The 22189-nt window shown below is 43.7% G+C and overlaps 1 protein-coding gene across 7 annotated transcripts in view; it reads left to right on the forward strand.

The window, feature by feature from the left end:
• PLEKHM3 (pleckstrin homology domain containing M3) overlaps nucleotides 1-22189 on the forward strand; it is a 227145-nt gene that overhangs the window by 41816 nt on the left and 163140 nt on the right. For all 7 annotated transcript variants that reach the window (XM_070070294.1, XM_070070295.1, XM_070070290.1 and 4 more), the window contains one exon: nucleotides 11589-12524. In XM_070070294.1, the coding sequence (XP_069926395.1) occupies nucleotides 11589-12524 (936 nt within the window). The remainder of the gene's footprint in view (nucleotides 1-11588; nucleotides 12525-22189) is intronic.

Consider the following 22189-nt stretch of genomic DNA (forward strand, 5'->3'; position numbering starts at 1 on the left):
GTGAGAGGCAGAGGCAAAAATGCAGTTGAGCTGGTGAGGCAGGTTCCAGACAGAGGCTGCAGCAACTGCAGAGGCCTTCAGGATGGAATGTGCTTGCCTTGTTCAAGGAACATTAGAGAGGATTGTGCCTGAGTGAGAAGGGATGTGGCGTGATGTGAGATGAGGCCAAAGTAACAGTCACAAGCCAGATTGTGTGGAACGGGAAGTGGAGGCATTAAAGAATTTGGAATCTAAAGCAGGGAGATAGATTGAGCCAGAGGAGAGGCAGGACCAAGTGGATTTTTTTTTTTTAATTCATTTTTTTGAAAGGCAGAGTGACAGAGAGAGAGAGAGAGAGAGAGAGAGAGAGAGAGAAGAAAGAGAGATCTTCCATCCACTGGTTCATTCCCCCAAAATGACCACAAAAGCCAGAGCTGGGCCAAACCAAAACTAGGAGCAAGGAACTCCCTCTGGATCTCTGTTGTGCATTAGTAGGAAACTGGATCAGAAGCATAAAGTAGCCAAACTCGAACTGACACTGTACTGTAGAATATTGGCATCCCAGGTATTAGCTTAATCTGCAGTGCCACAATCCCCATCCAAAGTAGATAAGTTTTAATAGGTACAAACAAACCTTGGGATATGGAGGGTTAGAGGAAAAAATATTAATAAAGGAAGGATTTGAATGTTTTATAGAGGAAGGGGTCTGGAGAAGTAATAGAGTTAAGGGGGTCAGCTTTAACAAGGACACTAGAAGTTTCTTCTGAGACTAAAAATTAAAGCAGGAAGCATCTATTGAACAGTTATTTTGTGTCAGACATTGTTCTAAGAGCCCCTTATTTCTTCCTCACAACAGTACAATGACACAGGTTCTATTATTATAGCCTACTATAAACATAAGGAAACTGAGACCTCATTATTGAGAGTAATTTGCCCAGGCACATACAACCAATGAGCCTGAGCTGGGATTCCAACCAAGGTTGATTGACTCTAGCAATTGTGGCCTTAACCACTGGTGCTCTATGGCACTTCTGCAGGATGTTAATGAGTGTGATGTTAAAGTGAAGCCCAGTGTAATATATATAAAGGAACCCCTACAGTGCTTAGAAGCAGAGATGGTGAAATTAGGTGTTTGGAGAGTTAAAATACTATGGAAGCATTATTCTGGAAATTGTATTTAGGATCCATTGAATGAATAAAAGAATGAGTTGTCAGGTTAAAGATATGTTATAGTCTGAATGCCGTGAATCTTTATTCACCCTTCTTAGCCCTTCCATGTCTTGCTCAAGAAGGCTAGACTTGAGGTGGGCATTGTTGAGCAGTTAAGTTGCCACCTGGGATGCCCATATCCCCTATCAGAGTACCTGGGTTCAAGTCCTGGCTCAACTGTCTGTCACGGCTTCTTGGCAATGTGCATCTTTCAAAGCAGTTATGATGGCTCAGGTACTTGGGTCCCTTCCATCTATGTGGGATACCTGGACTGAGTTTCACTTTTGGCTTCAGGCTGACCCAACCATGGCTCAGCTGTGGCTGGTGCAGGCATTTGGGAAATGAACCAATGAATAGGAACTCTCTCATGTTTATGTGTTATCTCTCTCTCCCTCTCAAATAAATAAGCAAATAAAAATTTTAGAAAAAGAAAAAAAAAGGTCAGTTTAAATAGAGAATATAGATGAGATTGATGATCCAGAATCAGTGATTTTCACAAAGAGAAAATATATTTTAACTGTTGACCACAGAATTTAGAGGGGGGAAGAAATCCAGTAGAACAGGAAGAGCTTCTCAGGGGTGAGATGGGAGGGTTTTGTCTTGAAGGCCCTCATAAAATTGGAATGGATGGTCAGTTTGTGAGGTAGATGGAGAAAATGTGTAAAGAACAGAATACAAAGTTGAGATTAGTAAATACTTTATGATTAAGGGTTCTAAGTGGCCTAGGATGTTATTTTTGTAGAAGAGAATTGGTATCTAGAGTCAAAGAAGGTAAAGATCTATGTTGAAAAAGAGCCTAAAACCAGAGGGCAGATATGCATCTTTATCCACCTCAGCACCTGCACGGCACTCTTTTCCACTACGTCCAGGTGAATCTCAGCATCTTTCTCAGTACAGAGTTCCAGGCAGTCAATGAGAGTTGCCTTCTGTCTCTGGTTGAGACAATGCCAAGAGGAGCTGTTCCTCTAGGCAAGGGGTGGGCTAGAGCAGAGTCTCAAAGCCCAGAGGTTGTACCTAACCACTGACAAACATACAGTCTTGGAGAAGAGAGTCAGGTAGCAGGTGATTGGAAGATTCTTAGGGGGCTCCATGTCTCTGAGGAAGTTGGATCACATTCTCCTACTGTACGCTGTCAGTGTAGTACTGGTGGCACCTGGGCCAGAGCTATGAGGTGAAACAAGTGCCATTGTAGCCTGGAAAGCTGGAAATAGGATCCACACGTCAAGAGACTGTAGCAGTTGAGTACAGGTCATTGATGTTGGCTGTAAGTGAAGCAAAGCAAAATCAAAGGAGTGTCTTTGTTCTGCAGTGACACTGTGGTTTTCCTTTTATCTTGAGATAATCAATTTATATTGATGTTGAAGTCTCATATTAAAGTTACTTCTTAAATCAAATTGTAAGCACCTTAAGAACTTACGTCACCTTTATGTCCTCAACAAAGCTTAGTGCCTTGCTTTGCGCAAAGATGGTGTTCAGTAAATGGGTGTCAGATTGCTTTGCTCCCTCATCATTAAGCCTATTAACAGTTATAAACCTTGTTTCCTAGACTTTCTTTTTTTTTATTATTTATTTTTTGACAGGCAGAGTGGACAGTGAGAGAGAGAGACAGAGAAAGGTCTTCCTTTGCCGTTGGTTCACCCTCCAATGGCCGGAGCGGCCGGCGCGCTGCGGCTGGCACACCGCACTGCGGCTGGCACACCGCGCTGATCCGAAGGTAGGAGCCAGGTGCTTCTCCTGGTCTCCCATGGGGTGCAGGGCCCAAGCACCTGGGCCATCCTCCACTGCACTCCCGGGCCACAGCAGAGAGCTGGCCTGGAAGAGGGGCAACCAGGACAGAATCCGGCGCCCCGATCGGGACTAGAACCCCGGGGTGCCGGCACCACAAGGCGGAGGATTAGCCTAGTGAGCCGCGGCGCAGGCCCCTAGACTTTCAGATCTTAAAATCATCTATCTTTCTAGCTAACTATAGCCTAGATAACTTGTAGAGAAACTGAGAAGAATGATATATAAGCTTGAAAGAAGGGTAATGTACCTGCTGAAATTTGCCCAAAATGCAGTCCTGATGGGCCTGTCCAGAGTACCCTGTAGTACTATCAGGAGTTCATCCACTTTCCATTTTGGCTTTCTTTTCTATTTATTAATCTTGTTATAAGAATTTAAGTATTTCCTTTAAATTTTCATAGATAGTTTTGATTTGGAATATTGGCACCACGTGGACTTTAGAGTTCTTTGGAAAGGTTAAAATGCACTCCTTGTCTTCCTTTCCAACTAATGCCTGATCTTCACAGTCCTATTTCTGGGTCAGTTCATTATACTGACTCAGAAAGTCCAGGTTTTCTTAGTAAACTAGACTACCTAAACCTTTCATTTATTGTCATCCGGGAAAAGGTGTATTTAAAAAGGCAGTATCGCAGGTGGTCATTGTTCCAGCAGTTAAGGTGCTGCTTGGAACACCTTCATGCCTTGGTTTAAGTCTTGACATCAGTTCTGGTAGAGCTTTCTGCTACTGCACACTTTCAGAGGCAGCAGGTGGTGGCTGAAGTAGTTCATCCCTGCTGATCAGCTGGTAAACTCAGATTGAATCCTGGGTTCCTTCTGGCTTCAGCCTGGCCCAGCCCCAGCTGTTGTTGGCATTTGGGGAATGAACAAGAAGATGAGAGATGTCTCCTTGTATCTTTTCCTTTCAAATAAATAAATCTTAAAAACATAAATAAAAAAGGTAAAATTGCATGAAGTAAGCAAATTGAAAGTGCATAGTGGTTCAATAATTATATCTGCTAATATATGTAACCACTCCTAATTATTTTACCATATATATTTATATTTATGAATGTTACACAATAGAGTCTGGGCAGGAGGATTCTGGATGCAAGATGTTGAGCCAGCCTTTTCCAATTTTTCTTTATTGATTTTGGAATATTTTTATTCTGAAATTTAATAAATATTTGAAAGTGGAGCAGCCAAGGACTCGAGCTGATGCCCAAAATGGGATGCCGGCATTTTGAAATATTTTTTTTATGAAATTTAATAAATATTTGATATATGAAATAGTTTTTGAAACATAAGACCAAAGTGACAGGAGTCATCAGAGTGGTACAGACACGGAGGCTCAGAAAAGGATGGCTGTTTTCAACTAGGGGAATGAAGAAGGACTTCAGGTGGATAGGTGAAATTTCAGACTGACTCATCTGAGGAGAACACGGGCAACAGAGATGAAGGGAAATGCTTGTGGGGAAGTAATAAGAAAATGAGAAGGCTGGGAAGGGGTGAGTAATGGAAACAGCAATCAGGTCAGCTAACTGGAGAATCTTGACGAGTGGTGTCTTGTATGATAGATGCCCAGGGCTAATATCTTATCGACTCCCCAATCAATTTTAACATCTCTTAAAGTGGGACAACCACTTGTGACATAATCTTGGAAAAAAACCAAAACAAAAGCTCCTGATCCCAGAAGCATTTGACTGAAAACATGGGAAACAGGAACTGTTAAGCAATACCTTGAAGATATACTTTTCCAAATCCAGAATGTGGAAGGTTCTACAGGACAATTAAACCAATTTCTTAAACAAATACATAGCATAAGAAATGGAAGAAGAGGGAACTGTTGTAAATGTTAAGAGACTTAGAGGCTGGCATTGTGGTGCAGCAGGTAACGCTGCCTCCTGCAATGCCGGCATTCTATATGGGTGCCAGCTCAACACCTGGCTGCTCCACTTCCAATCTAGTTTCCTACTAATAGCCTGGGAAAAGCAGTGAAGGATGGCCAAGGTGTTTGGGCCCCTGCCACCCACATGGGAGACATGGATGAACCTGGCTTTGGCTTGGCCCAGCACTGGCCGTTGAGGTCACCTGGGGAATGAACCAGTGGATGGAAGATTCTCTCTCTCTCTCTTTCTTTCTTTTCTTTTTTTTTTTTTTTTTAAGATTTTATTTATTTATTTGAGAGGTAGAGTTATAGACAGTGAGAGAGAGAAACAGAGAGAAAGGTCTTCCTTCTGTTGGTTCACTTCCCAAATGGCCTCAATGGCCGGAACTGCGCCGATCCGAAGCCAGGAGCCAGGTCCTTCTTCCCAGTCTTCCCATGCGGGTACAGGGGCCCAAGGACTTGGGCCATCTTCTACTGCTTTCCCAGGCCATAGTAGAGAGCTGGATTGGAAGAGGAGCAGCCAGGACTCAAACCGGCACCCATGTGGGATGTTGGCATTGCAGGCTGGGGCTTTAACCTGCAGTACCACAGTGCTGGCCTTTCTCTTTCTCTTTCAAAATAAATCAATTTTAAAAATTTAAAGAAACTTAAAAGACATTATCACCCAATCAATGTATGAGTCTAACTTATACAAATCACCTGTAGTTTAAAAAATGTTTTCAGGGGCAGCACCATGGCTCACTTGGCCGATCCTCTGCCTGCAGCGTCAGCATCCCATATGGGCGCCGTTTCTAGTCCTGGTTGCTCTTCTTCCAGTCCCGCTCTCTGCTGTGGCCCGGGAGGGCAGTAGAGGATGGCCCACGTGCTTGGGCTCCTGCACTCGCATGGGAGACCGGGAGAAGCACCTGGCTCCTGGCTTCAGATCAGTGCAGCTCCGGCTGTGGCAGCCATTTGGGGGGTGAACCAACGGAGGGAAGACTTTTCTCTGTCTCTCTCTCTCACTGTCTATAACTCTACCTATCAAATAAATAAAAAAGAAAAAATGTTTTCAGGAAAGATTAGACAGACTGAGTACTAAATAAGGAATTACTAACTTGGGTGGTGAGAATGGTGTCATATATATTTTGAAGAATTATATATATTAGAATTGGAGATAAATGCTGGAATATTTTCAGGTGAAATGTTAGAATGTTTGTGATTTGCTTTCAAATATACCAGCAAAAATAAAATAAAAATGGAGAGTTAGAAGAGGGGTGGAAGAAACAAAATAAGAATGGCTGAAACTTGATTTTTGAAGCTGAGTGATGAGTACCCAGTGTTCATTTTTATTTTTCTACATGCTCTTTAGTGTGTTTGTGATTTGCTGTAATGAAATATTTAAGGCTAAGCTGAGGATCATGTGACACCCTGAAAACTGAAGAGTTTTGTCCTGGGGAAGGGTGTGGAAAGGGCCATGAGAAATTGAGAAAACAGCTTAATAGCAGTGACCAAAATGGCCAGGAAGAACGAAGACTAGACCTTGATGGTAGCAGTTGGTGATGAGAATAGAAACTTTCCTGAGAATAGATAGAGGAAGTGATAGTGAAAGAGGAACTCTTTGTGGTCAGGCAATAAGGAAGTGAATCAGGGGCATGATGGGAAATTCCCTTCTTCCTCTTCAGTCAGTTGTGGTTGTTATCCTGATGCCACTGCTCTGGGTACTGTAAAGACAAGGAAGAGAGTATGCCAGGATCTCCATTGAGGAGGAGCTGAACCAGGTCTTCTTTCTATCCAGAGTGGAAACCAAAGGAGAAATAAGAGTTGCTTTCTTTTTATGAGGAATTTCTGTCCTGTGGTTTCAGTATGTCATGCATAGGTATAGTTATTGGAAATAGTGAAAATCTTGTTAATGATTCTATCTTAATAATTTATATTAGTTAAGATCAAGATTATTTATTCATTTGTAATACTGAATGCTTTAAAAGAATATGTGTGGAAGGGCTGGCTGTGTTGCATAAAAGGCTAAGCCTCTGCCTGCAGTGCCGGCACCCCATGTGGGTCCTGGTTTGAGTCCCAGCTGCTCCACTTTGAATCCAGCTCCCTGCTAGTGCACCTGGGAAAGTGGTGGAGGATAGCCCAGGTGTTTGGGTCCCTGCAACCACATGGGAAACCCGGATGAAGTCCTGGCTCTTGACTTCAGAGTAGCCCAACCACAGACTGGAGCCATATGAGGAGTAAACCAGTGGAAGGAAGGTCTCTGTTTCTCTTTCTCTTTGCCTTTGAAATAAGTAAATAAATCTATTTTTTTTTTTAATATGTGTGGGGTTAACTCAATGAATTGAATGACATGGTCTTAGGAAACAAAAGAACTGTGGTAGATTAAAGAAAGCTTAGGTGGGTAGGCCTTGTAGTGCAGTGGGTTAAGCTCCCAGCACCCCATATTGGAGCACCTGGGTTCAAGTACTGCCTCTACTTCTGATTTGCCTCCTGCTGGTGTGCACCCTGGGAGGAAGTAGGTAATGGCTCAAGTATTTGAGTCCCTGTCACCCATATGAGAGACCCAGATGGATCTCCTGACTCTTGGCTTCAGTCTAGCCTAACCCCAGCTGTTGCAAGCATTTGGAAAGTGAACTATTCGATGAAAGATCTCTCGCTTAAAAGACTTATTTATTTATTTGAAAGGCAGAGTTAGAGAGAGAGAGAAAGAGAGTCAGAGAGAGAGATCTTCCATCTATTGGTTCATTCCCCAGATGGCTGCAACAGCTGGAGTTGGGCCGATCCAAAGCTAGGAGCCAGCAGCTTCTTTCAGGTTGCCCACATAGTTACAGGGGCCCAAGTATTTGGGCCATTCTTCTGCTTTTCCAGGCTATTAGCAGAGAGCTGGGTTGGAATTGGAGTAGCTGGGACTTGAACCGGTGCCCAGATGGGGTGCCAGCACTGCAGGCAGCGGCTTAACCTGCTATACTGCAGTGTCAGCCTCTCTCTCTCTCCCTTTCTCCCTCCCTTCCTCCCTCTCTCCCTCCCTCTCTCTCTCTTTCTTTCTCTTCCTCTGCTTTCAAATAAATAAAAATAAACTTTTTTTAAAAAAGAAAGCTTAGATTTAAATATATACATCTGATTTGTCAATAAATCTAGTCACCCATAAAGCAGTAGATAGCCCAAGAGAATAGTTTCTCAGTCATATTTGCTGTCTTCTTCTTCTTGATTCTTATTTTTCAAGAAATTACAGTAGAAACTAGAGCCTGTAAGAGTAGGCCATTTCCTATGATTAGCACTCTGTATCTTCTGTCCAACATACCAGCTTGAGAGGACTGAAGATGAACTGGGGCAGCAGAGATCAGAACCACAGCTTGTTGAGTTGGAAAACCATGTCGAAATAATGCATTCTTGCTGGCGCCTCAGCTCAATAGGCTAATCCTCCGCCTGCGGCGCCGGCACACCGGGTTCTAGTCCTGGTCGGAGCACCGGATTCTGTCCCGGTTGCCCCTCTTCCAGGCCAGCTCTCTGCTGTGGCCTGGGAGGGCAGTGGAGGATGGCCCAAGTGCTTGGGCCCTGCACCCCATGGGAGACCAGGAGAAGCACCTGGCTCCTGCCATCGGATCAGCGCAGTGCGCCGGCCGCAGCGTGCCGGCTGCAGCGGCCATTGAAGGGTGAACCAATGGTAAAGGAAGACCTTTCTCCCTGTTTCTCTCTCTCTCACTATCCACTCAATCTGTCAAAATAATAATAATAATAATGCATTCTTGATCCTTATTCTGCTTTTAGGAAGTGAGGGGACTTGAAGATTCACTGGCAGGACTAGTACACTCATGCTGTCATCTACCACCCACCTTACACTGGCCAGGACCCAATTAAAGTAGAATTTCTAATTCATGGTAGTTGTTCTAAAAAGCTCTCAGGGAGGTAAGAGGAGAGGAAATTTTCTGGCTAAAAGCAAGAGGGATGGTTTTTACTTTACTCAAGGATGCATGGCTGAGCTGCTGGGTCACAGGAGGGCTGGTATAGAAGGAGACATGGTTGTAAATCTTATTACTGAAAAGGTAGAGCCGTCATCAATGTTGATGAAAATGAGAAATGGGGAGGCAGCCATAGCGTCTGTAACAACACTGCATTATCGGAAAATAAAGATAACCTGAGAGTGGCCATCCATTATCTCTTCTTACAAAGGGATTAGTGTGGGTTGCAAGAAATTAATGGCTCTTGAGTTGCCGCACAAATACTAATGAATGTCAGGATCAGAGATGTAAAACAGGTAAAATTGGTTTTTCTCTGCGTCATTTCTCTCATTTTCTCTTTTGACTTCTATTTTTAAGATCTAGATCTGTTTCAGTCTTTTTCTTTAGCCAGAAGCAGAAACCATACCCTTTGGGATGTGATTTGTCTTCTTTAGGGCATGACTCAATTAGTTTATGACAGTCTTCAATGTGTGTCAGCAAAGCAATTTAGAAACATCTCTGAAACCAACATCTCTAGCAGGGTGGAGTACTCCCTCTGTCATGGATATCATTTTCATGTCTGATAAAAGTCTCAGGAAGTCTCTCAAGTAACAGTCGCCTTTTATTAAAGTACTAAACTGGTATGTGTTGCAGTTAATCAATGATTAGAGATGGCATGGCTAGATAAGCTTGTGCAACTGAGGAGAAAGGAGAAAATAGAAAGAGAACCAGATTATACCTACTGTGTTTAGGGAATTATGCTGTGAGTTTTGTTTCCATTTTAACAAGTACCTAATTAAGCACTTGCTGTGTACCAGGCACTGTACTACATACTGTGATAAAAGTATAAAAGGGAAGACTTCACTCTGCTGTTAGTGGAGCTCATTGTCCAGTAAGGAAGGGCATATTAAAAAAAAAAAAAACTTTGTAAATTATTCTGTTTAGACATCTATATAAACTTTTTCAAAAAATATTTATTTATTTGTAAGTCAGAGTTACACAGAGAGAGGAGAGGCAGAGACAGAGAGAGGTCTTCCATCCACTGGTTCACTCCCCAATTGGCCGCAATGGCCGGAGCTGCGCTGATCCAAAGCCAGGAGTGTCTTCTGGGTCTCCCATGCAGGTGCAGGGGCCCAAGGACTTGGGCCATCTTCTACTGCTTTCCCAGGCCACAGCAGAGAGCTGGATTGGAAGTGGAGCAACTGAGTCTAGAACCAGTGCCCATATGGGATGCTGGTGCTTCAGGCAGGGCATTAACCCGCTGTGCCACAGCACCGGCCCCTACATAAACTGTTAGAATACAGCCTGATAGGGGCCAGTGTTGTGGTGTAGTGGGTAAAGCTGCCACCTGCAACACCAGCATCATATGTGGGCAGCATCCCATAGGGGTGCCAGTTCAAGTCCTGGCTGTTCCACTTCCTATCTAACTCTCTGCTAATGTGCCTGGGAGAGCAGCAGAGAATATCGCAAATGTTTGGACCCCCGCACCCACGTGGGAGACCCAGAAGCTCCTTGTTCCTGGCTTCAGCCTGGCCCAGTTATAGCTGTTGTGGCGACTTAGGGAGTGAACCAGAGGATGGAAGATCTCTGTCTTTCTCTCCTCTCTCTGTAACTCTATCAAATAATAAATCTTTTTTTTTTTTTTAATACAATCTGATAGAAGCCTGTGAGACAGGAATTATATCCTAGGGACACCAGATACTGACCCAGGGGCATGTGTGTGCAGGTGAGGCAGGGGTAGGAGTTGGGGAGTCACAAGTCACTTTCTAAGGGAGCTATGTGTGTGGCCCCAGCTGAAGCAGTGGAAAGGAGAGTTGCAAGCCAATGGACAGCATTAGCAGTCAGGCTCAGAGAGAAAACTGCCATCATAACAGAGATGTAAAAAGTGAGCTAGTCAGGTCAGGTCTGACAAACTGGCTAACTGGTAGAAGGCCTATGAACTGGATGTGAGGGCCAGGAGATGCCTGAGACTTGGGACTTGTGAGCAGCACACTTTATGCACTCTCTTTTCCATTGACCTAACTGAAGGAAGAGAAGAGTATGAGCAGGGTGTTAGGTCTGATGGCAGAAGGAAAGTTTTCCTTTGTTATTTAGTACTCTGTAGAATGTGACCTAAAACCAGGAATCCTGGGAAAGTGTGGTTGGTTGCTAGTGTGGTTCTACAAGGTAGAAGCAGTCATGGTTATTCCAGGATTTTTGTTTTACACATAGACCTCTGCATGACATGACCTTGCATGCTTCCATGCTTACTCCTGTACTTATAATTCCTTCCCAGTTCAGTTTTTTAGATCTGGGATTCTTACCAGTTACATCTTGCCAACTAGGAATCATCTTAGAATTGTACTGCAGCCGGCGCCGCGGCTCACTAGGCTAATCCTCTGCCTGCGGTGCCGGCACCCCCGGTTCTAGTCCCGGTCGGGGCAGAGGATTCTGTCCCGGTTGCTCCTCTTCCAGTCCAGCTCTCTGCTATGGCCCGGGAGTGCAGTGGAGGGTGACCCAGACCCTTGGGCCCTGCACCCGCGTGGGAGACCAGGAGGAAGCACCTGACTCCTGGCTTCGGATCGGCGCAGTGCGCTGGCCGCAACAGCGCTGGCCATAGCGGCCACTTGGGGGGTGATGCAATGGAAAAAGGAGGACCTTTCTCTCTGACTCTCTCACTGTCTAACTCTGCCTGTCAAAAAAAAAAAAAAAAAAAAAAAAAAAAAAAAAAAAAAAGAATTGTACTGCTTGTACTCCTTGTACTTTGTTCAGTTGGAACCAGAAAGATGTCAACCCTAATCTGTTTGGTTTCCTATACCTACCATCTTATAACTAATTAATACTTTTTTTCTCCTTTCTAGAACACAAGCAAACATTCCCAAACATTCTGAAAAAGGGATACTTGGAGATTAGGAAGGACCATGACAGTTACTGGCAAAGCTGTTACGCAGAACTCTCCCCCTACAACTTATACTTCTACAGCCTTGACAGCAGTGGGAATCAAAACCTCTATGCCACGTACCAGCTTTCACATTTCCAGAGCATTTCTGTTTTGGGCAACCTTGAGGCCAGGATGGTGGATACCGTTCTGTATGACAACACCCAGCTACAACTAAAGGCAGAGTCACCGTGGGAGGCTTTGGACTGGGGGCAGAAGCTGTGGGAAGTTGTGCATGCTGCTGTGCCTGGTTCTGTGGGACGTCAGGATGAGCTGGCAAACTCTCCAGGGCTTGGCCATCATGTTGACTGTACCCACAGCCATTGTTTACAGAAGAAATCCAATGGGCTGCCGCCGCCATCCTCTGTCTCGGATAATCCCAAGCAGTACCAAAACATCCTCAAGTCAGGGACACTCTATAGGCTAACCGTCCAGAACAACTGGAAGGCATTCACATTTGTGCTGAGCAGGTCCTACCTAATGGCTTTTCATCCCGGCAAGCTGGACGATGACCCCCTGCTCAGCTACAATGTGGACGTGTGTCTGGCTGTCCAGATGGACAACCTGGATGGGTGTGACTCTTGCTTTCAAGTCATTTTCCCGCAGGATGTCCTCCGCCTCCGAGCTGAGACCCAGCAGAGGGCTCAGGAGTGGATGGAGGCTCTGAAAACGGCTGCCAACACAGCAAGGAGTTCAGAGCAAAATCTGCAGGTCACACTGAGGAACAAACCCAAGGATCAGCCTGGCGGGATCGAGCTCAGGAAGAACAAGCGCCAGTCCGTGACCACCAGCTTCCTGAGCATCCTGACGACTTTGTCTTTGGAAAGAGGGCTCACCGCACAGAGTTTCAAATGTGCAGGTATGAAGCCAATTTTCAGTCTAAAGCTCAGTAAAGAACCAACCTGAATCTCGTGATCGAATGATTTCACTTTAAAGAGCTCTTTGATAGAACAGTTGTAGCTGCCATGGGTTTATACACCTGATCTTAGCCAAAAGGCCAAGAAGCGATACAATGTGTTCATAAAAGGCATCTCTCCTCCAAGGAGTTGCTTTTTAAAACATCTGTCTGTTTTCACTGTGCCACTGAAAAAAGAAAACAGAAACAGCCATGATCCTCCGCCCCCCCCACTGCATCAGTCACTTGGCCAAAACCTAACCAGACTAGAATTTAGGCTTCTTGCCTTGGCTGCAATCCCATTTTTTCTGCCTTCTTGAATAAAGGTCACTGTGAACATGGATGTCACAGATTGTCTCATATGAGACATTTGGGTTCAAAGCTGACAACAGACACTCCTCAGGCAAGGCAAATGTGCTCAATAACTATCACTGATGGTGACCTTGTCAAATCCTGTTAAGGTATAATCTAAAGTAAGCCTTGACAGAAGACATAGAAGTGGCTAAAAGCAGGGTGGGTGATTATTCAGCAAATGGCCTCTGAGTCATGGTGGGCCTGTGCCTCATCATGGGAAAGCCTGGGACTTCCGGAACTGCTGTGTGAGGGTGAGACACAAAGTGGAGTTCAAGGCCAGTAATATTTCAGTTTTTTAATTCTTATTTTTTAAAAAAGATGTATGTATTTGAAAGGCAGAGTTAGAGAAGGAGAAACAGAAAGAGAGATCTTCCACTCTTTGGTTCTCTCTCCAAATGGCAGCAACAGCCAAGCCTATGTCAGGCCAAAGCCAGGAGCCGGGAGCTTCATCTGGATTTCCCACTTGGGTGGCAGGGGCTCAAGCACTTGAGTCATCCTCTACTACCTTCCCAAGCCATTAGCAGAAAACTGGATCAGCCAGGAGATGAACCATAGACCCTAATTTTAATTTTTTAAATTGATACAAATCTGTGACTTTTTAAAAGATTTATTTATTTACTTGAGAGACAGTTACAGACAGACAGACAGACAGAGATCATCCATCTGCTAGTTTGCTCCCCAAGTGGTGGCAAAGGCCAGAGCCGAGCCGATCTGAAGCCAGGAGCTAGGAGCTTCTTTAGGGTCTTCCACATGGGTACAGGGGCCCAAGCACTTGGGCCATAGTCTACTGCTTTCCCAGGCTATCAGCAGGGACCTGGATCAGAAGTGGAGCAGCTGAGACTCAAGCCGGCGCCCATATGGGATGCCAGTGCCACAGGCAGATGCTTAACCTTCTATGCCAAAGCACTGGCCTCCATATATGTTATTTCTTAAATTCTCATTATTGCTTCTGTCCTTTATTCCCCGTTCTTCCTATCTTCCCCAAAAACATAAAATAGGAGGGGAAAAAAATCCTCACTAAACCAGATCTATACGTCTGCCATAAACTAAATCAAATTTATTTCCCTTTCACTAAACCCCACAATGTGTAACAGCAGTTTACCATGCAGATGGCTGATTTGGAAGGTTTCAAGCCCATTAGCTTTATATGTGCTGTTTAAAAAAAAGAACAAGAAGTTCACTACTAGCTAAGACCACGTTTACAATTTTATTCTTGTTCCTGCATTAAAAAAAAAAAAAGGTATTAGCAAAATGAAATCCATGTCTTATATTTAGGTTTGTTCTGATGCTGGCCTTTTTACTGAAAAATAATTTACCTAAAATGGGGATTGGATCATGTAAATCATCCCTGCTTTGACCCGAGGGTCCCTGGGACTACAGAGTAGAGAGCTGAAGGGTGGGATTGCAGAGGCTGGAAACATGGAGTTGGTTAAGAAGCCCTACTAAGTGAGGTGCTGCAGGACACCTTGTGATAAGTCAGCCAGCTACTTTTGGTAAGTGGTTGAAATTAAGACACACTAGTTTTAGCAGTTTATTGAGTTGTTTAGAAATTATTGATATTTTTGTGTCTTAATTTTACTGGTTCATATGTTATATTTCATAGTCTAGGCATTCAGTAATAATTCACCAAGTGCTTACTCTGTGGACATCCTAGAATTATATACACCTGTGGCTTAAGTTTGCTGATTAGACCATCAATCTGCTGTTGTTGGAATAAGGGAAAACAGCTCAGCTTAGTTCTCTGGATAGAGATGGGAACTGCTGAATCAAGAAACTATAGTAAAAGGGGAAGAAATGCCTGGGATGATACACAGAGGTGGTCACCTATTTGTCACCTCATTCACCTTTTTCACTAGGTTTGCTTCCTAGTGGAGAGTGCATTGCCCGCATTCTTCACTGTAGTAGTAGCCTTACTATCCTCAAAGGAAAGAGAGATGCAGGTAGAGGGTACCATTCAGCAAGCCCAGGGCACCCAGCAGTCAGTGAAATGAAAAGAGGAAAAAGACCCAGGTGAATATAAGAGATAGGAAGAAGGGAGCTAAGTAGAAGAGAAGTAGCAGGTACCAGGCAGGAGTAGCTCTTCCTGGAAGCTGCTATAGGCTTGAGTGATAGGAAGCCTTCCTTTGCTGTCTGAATTTGGTGCTCCTGAAATCTGGCAGTTGGAGGACAGGCTGGGGAAAGGTAGAAGAAGGGAATTCAGGGAATAGCGTAGTGTAGCCTACAGCTCTTTTGCTCTGCTCAGCTTTTACCTTCGCCTTGCATTTGGAATTCTGAATGGGGCACAGGTGGATTTCTATCTGGGGTGGAGGAGTCAGTCCCAATTGATCATCGTGTGATAGATCCCAGAGTTAAAAAAAATATGACTGAACAATGAAATTCTTTTAAATGACCCTTCTTCCATCAGAAAGTGTTATATACAGTGGCCTTGTGATACACACAGTGCGTTTCATCCTACTTGACACTGCGCTGTGGCATACTGGTTTCTTTTCTCAGGTAGGAACACTTCATCTCCTGTAGGGGGCAGAGTCTCAAAAGAAAAAGGCAAAACACTTGTTAAAGCAAACCTGTGAATGTTTTTTAAATTACTTGGGAGGCTGTTCATTATAGCATAGATTATTATAGCAGATGGAACTTTAAAAATTGATGTGTGTTTCTCACAAACACAGTTAATCTAAGCCAGCTGCCTCTTCCTTTGGTACCTGTGTCCTCCAACTTTGTAGCCTCATAAAAACACATGCTGTGGAAAAGCTAGTTACATAGCCTGTTTACCTCCCTCAATGCCACCAAGTCCAATATGTTGTTTATAGTTAGTGTTGGCTATATGTGTTATTTAAGGACAAGCTGATTCACAGTATTTTCTGGTTCTAGGGAACCTCTGTAGATCACAAGTTTTTGTCTACTTAGTCCCTTTCCCTTTAAATATTTTGGATGAATAAGCTTTAAAAGTGTACTGTGTAGCTCTTGATTATGATGTCATTCAGTTGCTATTCATGGGAGCCACGAATGTTGGCTTTGTATCTACAAATTAGTGCAACTAGCTTTATGAGTATTTCACCATATTTTTTTCTTTAAGTAAAGAGTTTTCTATATCCTTCTTTAAAACTTAAAGTGCTCCTACAGAGAAGATGAACCATGACCATCCAAAAATGCCTGAGGTTAAAAATAGTTTTGAGAATATATGCTGATTCATAACTTGGAGAGTATATGTAATATATTTACTTATGTTATACGTGTTATATATATATTATATATATATATATATATATATATGTTAGCTTGTTTGTTTATTTGAAAGGCAGAGAGAGAGATATTCTCTCTGCTTGTTCACTTCCTAAATAACCACAACAGCTGGGACTGGACCAGGCTGAAGCGAGAAGCCAGGAATTCCATCAGGTCTCCCACATAGGTAGCAGGAACTTAAATACTTGAACCGTTGTCTGTTGCTTTCCAGGTACATTAGCAGGAAGCTGAATGGGAAGTGGAATAGATGAGACTCACACTAGCACTCTGATATGGGATGTAGATGTCCCAAGTGGTAATTTAACCTGTGTCACAATGCCTGCCCCATAAGTCTGTATTTGTTAACATGTACTTGGCCTTTAGATATATTTTTTAAAGATTTATTTTTTTATTTATTTGAAAGGCAGAGTTACAGAAAGGCAGAAGCAGTGAGAGAGAGAGAGAGAGGGGACTTCCATCTGCCAGTTCACTCCACAGATGGCTGCAGTAGCTGGAGCTGCGCCGGTGCGAAGCCAGGAGCCAGGAGCTTCTTCCAGGTCTCCCACACGGTTGCATGGGCCCAAGGTCTTGGGCTATCTTATACTGCCTTCCTGGGCCATAGAAGAGATCTGGATCAGAACTTGAACTGGCACCCATGTGGGATGCCGGTACTGCAGGCAGTGGCTTTACCTGCTGAGCCACAGTGCCAACCCCAGCCCTTTGATATTTGATTGTAACTGTTCCATGGCTTCTTCTCCAGCTCCAGGGCCTGCAGTTAGGAAGCTCTGGCCACAGTGGTTTTCTTTCTGTTCCTAGAACTTACCATGGTCATGCCTGCCTCCAAGGCTTTTACACTTGCTGGTCCTATGTCCTGGAATTTGAAAATTAAATTCTTCCATTCATTCTTTCATTTATTGTGTGCACAGAAACTTGAGTGCCCAGAGATGAGTCAGTGCTGCAGGAAAGCAGGTATGGCTCTTGCCCTTGTGATCCTGGCAGTCTCCTAGGGAAGATAAGATATTGATCAAACAGCTGCATCAGCGAATGTCAAGTGGCAGCTGTGACAGAGCTACAGAAGTGAGGCCCACATGGGATGAGAGATTGTCACAGGTGGGGCCAGGAAGAAATAAATGAAATTGTACATCTCTAGCCATTTTTGACAAACAGAAAAAGACAATCAGAATGGTTGAACTAAACATTTTAAAATTTTAATTATTTTTTAAATATATATTTATTTGAAAGACGGAGTTACAGAGAGAGAGGGGTAGAGAGAAAGAGAGAGATTTTCCATCTGCTGGTTCATTCCCCCAAATGGCTGCAACAGCCAGGGTTGAGCCAGCCTGAAGCTAGGAGCCTGGAACTCCTTCCACGTCTCTCACATGGATGCAGGGGCCCAAGTACTTGGGCCTTCTTCTGCTGATTTCTCTGGCACATTAGTGGGAGGCTTTAATTGAAGTGAAGCACAGCAACTTGAACTGCTGCCCATATGGGATGCCTGTGTCTCAGGCAAGAGTCCTAACCCACTGTGCCACAACACTTGCCCCTGAATTTAACATTTAACCTGAAATCACAGGGTTTTTTTTCCCCCACAATTTTATTTATTTATTTATTTAAAGATTTTTATTTATTTATTTGAAAGGTAGAGCTACAGACAGTGAGAGGGAGAGACAGAGAGAAAGGTCTTCCATCCGTTGGTTCACTCCCCAGGTGGCCGCAATGGCTGGAGTTGCGCTGATCCGAAGCCAGGAGCCAGGACCCTCTTCCTGGTCTCCCAGGTGGGTGCAGGGGCTCAAGGACTTGAGCCATCTTTCACTGCTTTCCCAGGCCACAGCAGAGAGCTGGATTGGAAGAGGAGCAGCCGGGACTAGAACTGGCACCCATATCGTATGCCGGCACTGCAGGTAGAGGATTAACCTGTGCCGTGGTGCCGGCCCCTCAAAAATGTTTAATTATTGGAAATTTTTTATTAAAAGGGAGAGAGTGAGAAAGGTCCATCACCCATCTACTGTTTCACTTTTCATGTACCTGTAACAACTGAAAGACAGAGAGATCTCCCATATATTGATTCACTCCCCAGATACCTATAACAACTAGCGCTGGGCCAGGCTGAAGCCAGGAGCCAGGAGCCAGGAACTCAATCTGGGTCTCCTATGAGCATGACAAGGACCCAAGAACTTGAAACCATCACCTGCTGTCTCTCAGAGTATACGTTAGCAGGAAGCTGGAATCATAAGTGAGGCTGGGACTTGAACCGAAGCTCTCTGATATGGGGTACAGATATACAAAAATGAGGTCTTAACCACTGTGCCCCAAAGAAAGTTCTTAACCAGTGGAGCACACATGATGGAAATGGGTACTAATTTGGTGTGGTTTAGTACAGTATTTCTGAAACAACTCGATTGTAGAAAGTGGGGTACACTTCCTTTATGAAATTAGTGATTAAAACCGAGAATTATGTATGGCAATGGGGAATCTGTGATGTTAAAATATTAATGCTAAGGCAAATTATCATGCAACCTGTTAAAATACTTACGAAGTATGTACTAGAAGTATATAAATTAGGTTGTTCACAGAATGCTGTGTAAATTAGGTCATCATGCAGAAGTTCTGTTTCTTTAGGAATTTGACATGTGTACCTCCCTTATAGTTTCTTTGGCACTTGTACATGCAGGATATTTTGCTTGTAATTTCCCAGCACTCAAGAAACCTACTGGCAGGCATTGTTGGTGTAGCAGGTTAAGCCACTGTGTGGGACACTCACATTCCATATGAGTGGCGAGTGAGAATCAGGTACACTGTACTTGCATTCAACTTCCTACTGATGTACCTGGGAGCAGCAGAAGATGTCCCAAGTATTTGGGTTCCTGGCTCCTAGCTTTGGCCTGGGTGAGTCCTGACTGTTGGCATTTGGGGAAGTAAGCCAGTGGATGGGAGATTCTGTCTCTCTCTGTTTCTATGATTTTCAAATAAATTAATTAATTAGGAAGAGAGGGAGGGAGGGAGGGAGGGAGGAAGAATGATAGGAAGATAGAGAGAGAGAGAGAGAGAGAGAGAGATTGAGTAGAAAAGGGACATGATGCAAAGTTCACCCTTGGAAGTGTCCCTGGGAGGTGAAGTTATATGGCCCGTGGTGGGGCACTGCTGCAGACTGAACTGTGCTTGAGCTTGTGAAAGGCAGAGACACTGAGAGAACACGGAAGGCGTTCCTTACACCATTTCTACACTGTCACTTTTATGGTTTTACTCCTTTGGCTGCTGTTTAACCTCTTGGGTTGCTGTTGGTAATTACATCTCCCTGGCTTTTAGAGTTTGTGCTTTCCTTTTTTTCCCCTCCAGCCTTTGGGAGGGGTAAACCCAATGGGGGGAAAAGTTTTGCTGTGAATTCTTCAGCCATTTAGTGCAAATTCCTGTAATTACCGGCATTGTGTCTTCCCTGAATGGCACATAATACAGCAGAAGCCATTCCTAATTGAGACCTTACAGGAGGTACAAATCCCCTCTTTGTTCAGCCTGACAAATTAGTGCCAGAAAGTGGCAGGGTCCGAGTGGGAATCAAAGGCAAGAAACACAAAGATGGAACTTAAGGCTACAGTAATAACTCTCTCTTGTCCTGACGGGAAAAAGTAATGACCAATGAAAAATGAAGCTTTTTTTGTGATAAATTCCCTTGACATGACAGCACCTCAGGGCTGCTTTATTTATTTAGCAAAAGTGATTAAATAGTAATACAACAGGGCTGCCCATTGTTCCCTGGATGCCCCCACCTCACAGACTCCTGCTGCCTCGGCTAATTGATTGACAATGAACCTCTGATAAAGAAGCATGTTGTTAGGACCTGGGGTGGGGGCAGAGTTTCCCCCCACGTTGTGTATCTGATATTGTGTGTGTGTGTGTGTCACTTTTTGTGTGAATTGCATTCTAGTTTCTCTTTGCCCCTCCCTCTTTCCCCCTCTTCTCACCCTTGCCTTATTTATTCCCCTTCTGCAAGAACTGTTCTCTGGTTGTTCCGAGCTGGCATTCACAAACAGGTAGAGAAGAATTGGAGTTGTGCAGGCCTTCCACAGAGTGTATCTTTGAGACTGACTTCCCCGCTGTCTGCCTGAGCCGCCGTGTAAGGCAGAACAGCAGTGTGAGAGAAGAAAAGGGGAGCAGAGGACCGATTGGCTGTGCTTTGAGACCTGAAAAGTGTTGTGTTGTTGTTTACTTTTTCATTTGTGGGAATGGATGTCTGAAACTTGTCTTTGCACTTAGACTTTCTCTTAAATAAATTTCTTGCTCAATTAAAATCTGTGCACTAATAACATTTATGTGTTGTTGCTGGGGGCCAGTTTGTGGAACAAGAAATGAAGACTAGAGCCTTTTCGTCTCCCCTCAGTTCTCGAAGCCATGGTTGGTTGTTTGAGGATCAAATCTGGCTGCTGCTGATGTAGCTCATGACCACAAGGATGCTGTAAGTTGTGGGAAGATGACCAGAGGCCTCGAGACATGTAATTAATAGCTCCTGGTTATGTATGCTCAACTAGCTAAGCTGAAGCTAAATCCCTAATTTAACTCTGTTACAGCTGCAAAAACAAATCATTTCAAGCCCCTATGAAAGAAAAATATATTAAACAAACAGTATCGACCTTGTTAATTCCACATGGCATTTCATGTGATAAATGAGGGAGTATTTCTAGCAAAAGCCTGTTTTATGACATCGTTTAGACATAAAGGATACCTTTAACCTAGCAATACAAGCATCCCTGATAGAAAGTATAGGTGGTTAATTATTCATTAGATAGCTGCCAGTCTGGAAATAAGCATTATTTCTTTATTGGCCCTAGTTGTATTGGACTCATTGGCCTTGGGGTAAATAATGCAGAATGACAATTCTTAAGAAAAAGAGAAACTTTATTTGGGAGCTAATTATGCATGCATCTATGCAAAGAAAGATCTGTTAGTTTATAAGTAGCAAGCAGGACAGTTGTATATTATTACACTCTTGTGGGAAACAGAAGTTCTAGGGTACCCCAAATTAGTTCTTATTCTCATGGAAAACTATTAGGGGATCCATTCATAGCCAAAGTGCCAGATGTTCTAAGGAAATGAGAGGTGGGAACAGAAGGAAATTGACTTTTCTTGATATTCCAATTCTTATCTTTACTGCTGTTTTCAAATTTGCCTCCATCTTGCTGGAAATAGAAATAAGGTGAAGATTTATCTGGGTTAGGGAACAGGCAGGTAGCCAAGCAGAGGAGGAAAGTATAGTGAAGAAAATCCCAGATAGGCCCCCAAACATGTACAGCTTGGATAAATGAGAATTGTTTAGTTTGTCGTTGCCTTCTCACATTAAATTGTTAGAGTCATTTTTTATTGTTTCAGATCCTTGTCTTCCAGAGGAGAACTCCCTGGGACTGTGTGTGTGTGTGTGTGTGTGTGTGTGTGTGTGTGTTGTGTGCTTTCTGCAACTGTGAACAGGACCATTGAGGAATTGCTGGTAGTAAAATCCTTAAGTGTAGTTTTAGCAGAGGGTGCATTTCAACAAGACTTTATTAAACCCTTCATGTGCATCACACATGCTCTGCCAGGCACCTCCAGACGTGCAAGTAGGAATGAGGTGTAGACTTTGCCCTTCAAAAACTTATAGAATCCTTCTCCTCCTGAAAAAGCAGAGAAAGCTCCAAGGGAAAGAGCAGGAGAATGGGAATGGCTGACCAGTGCTCATATCACTATGTCCACTGGCTTGGAGGCCATCACATCCCTATCTCTGCTTATGCTAGGGAGTTCCCTGTTCTGGAGAATTTGGAAGCAGAACAGCTAAAATGGTTCCCCACATCCTAGCCCATTTAAAATGTTCTCTTTACATTTCCTATAGAATTAAATTCAGGGAAAATCACCTTGGTTTTTACTACCGTCTATCAAAGATAAAATGTGAGTTTTTCTTATGTGCTCAGTATGTAGTAGGCACTGTGGGAGATACAAGAAAAGTATAGTTATGGTCTGCAATCCCAGGACTTTATAGGATACACAAAGGAGAACAAGAGATGGTAGATTATTATGCCAGGTTCATGCTGTGT

Source organism: Oryctolagus cuniculus, chromosome 3, assembly GCF_964237555.1.
Source record: "Oryctolagus cuniculus chromosome 3, mOryCun1.1, whole genome shotgun sequence".
NCBI classification, from domain to species: Eukaryota; Metazoa; Chordata; class Mammalia; order Lagomorpha; family Leporidae; genus Oryctolagus; species Oryctolagus cuniculus.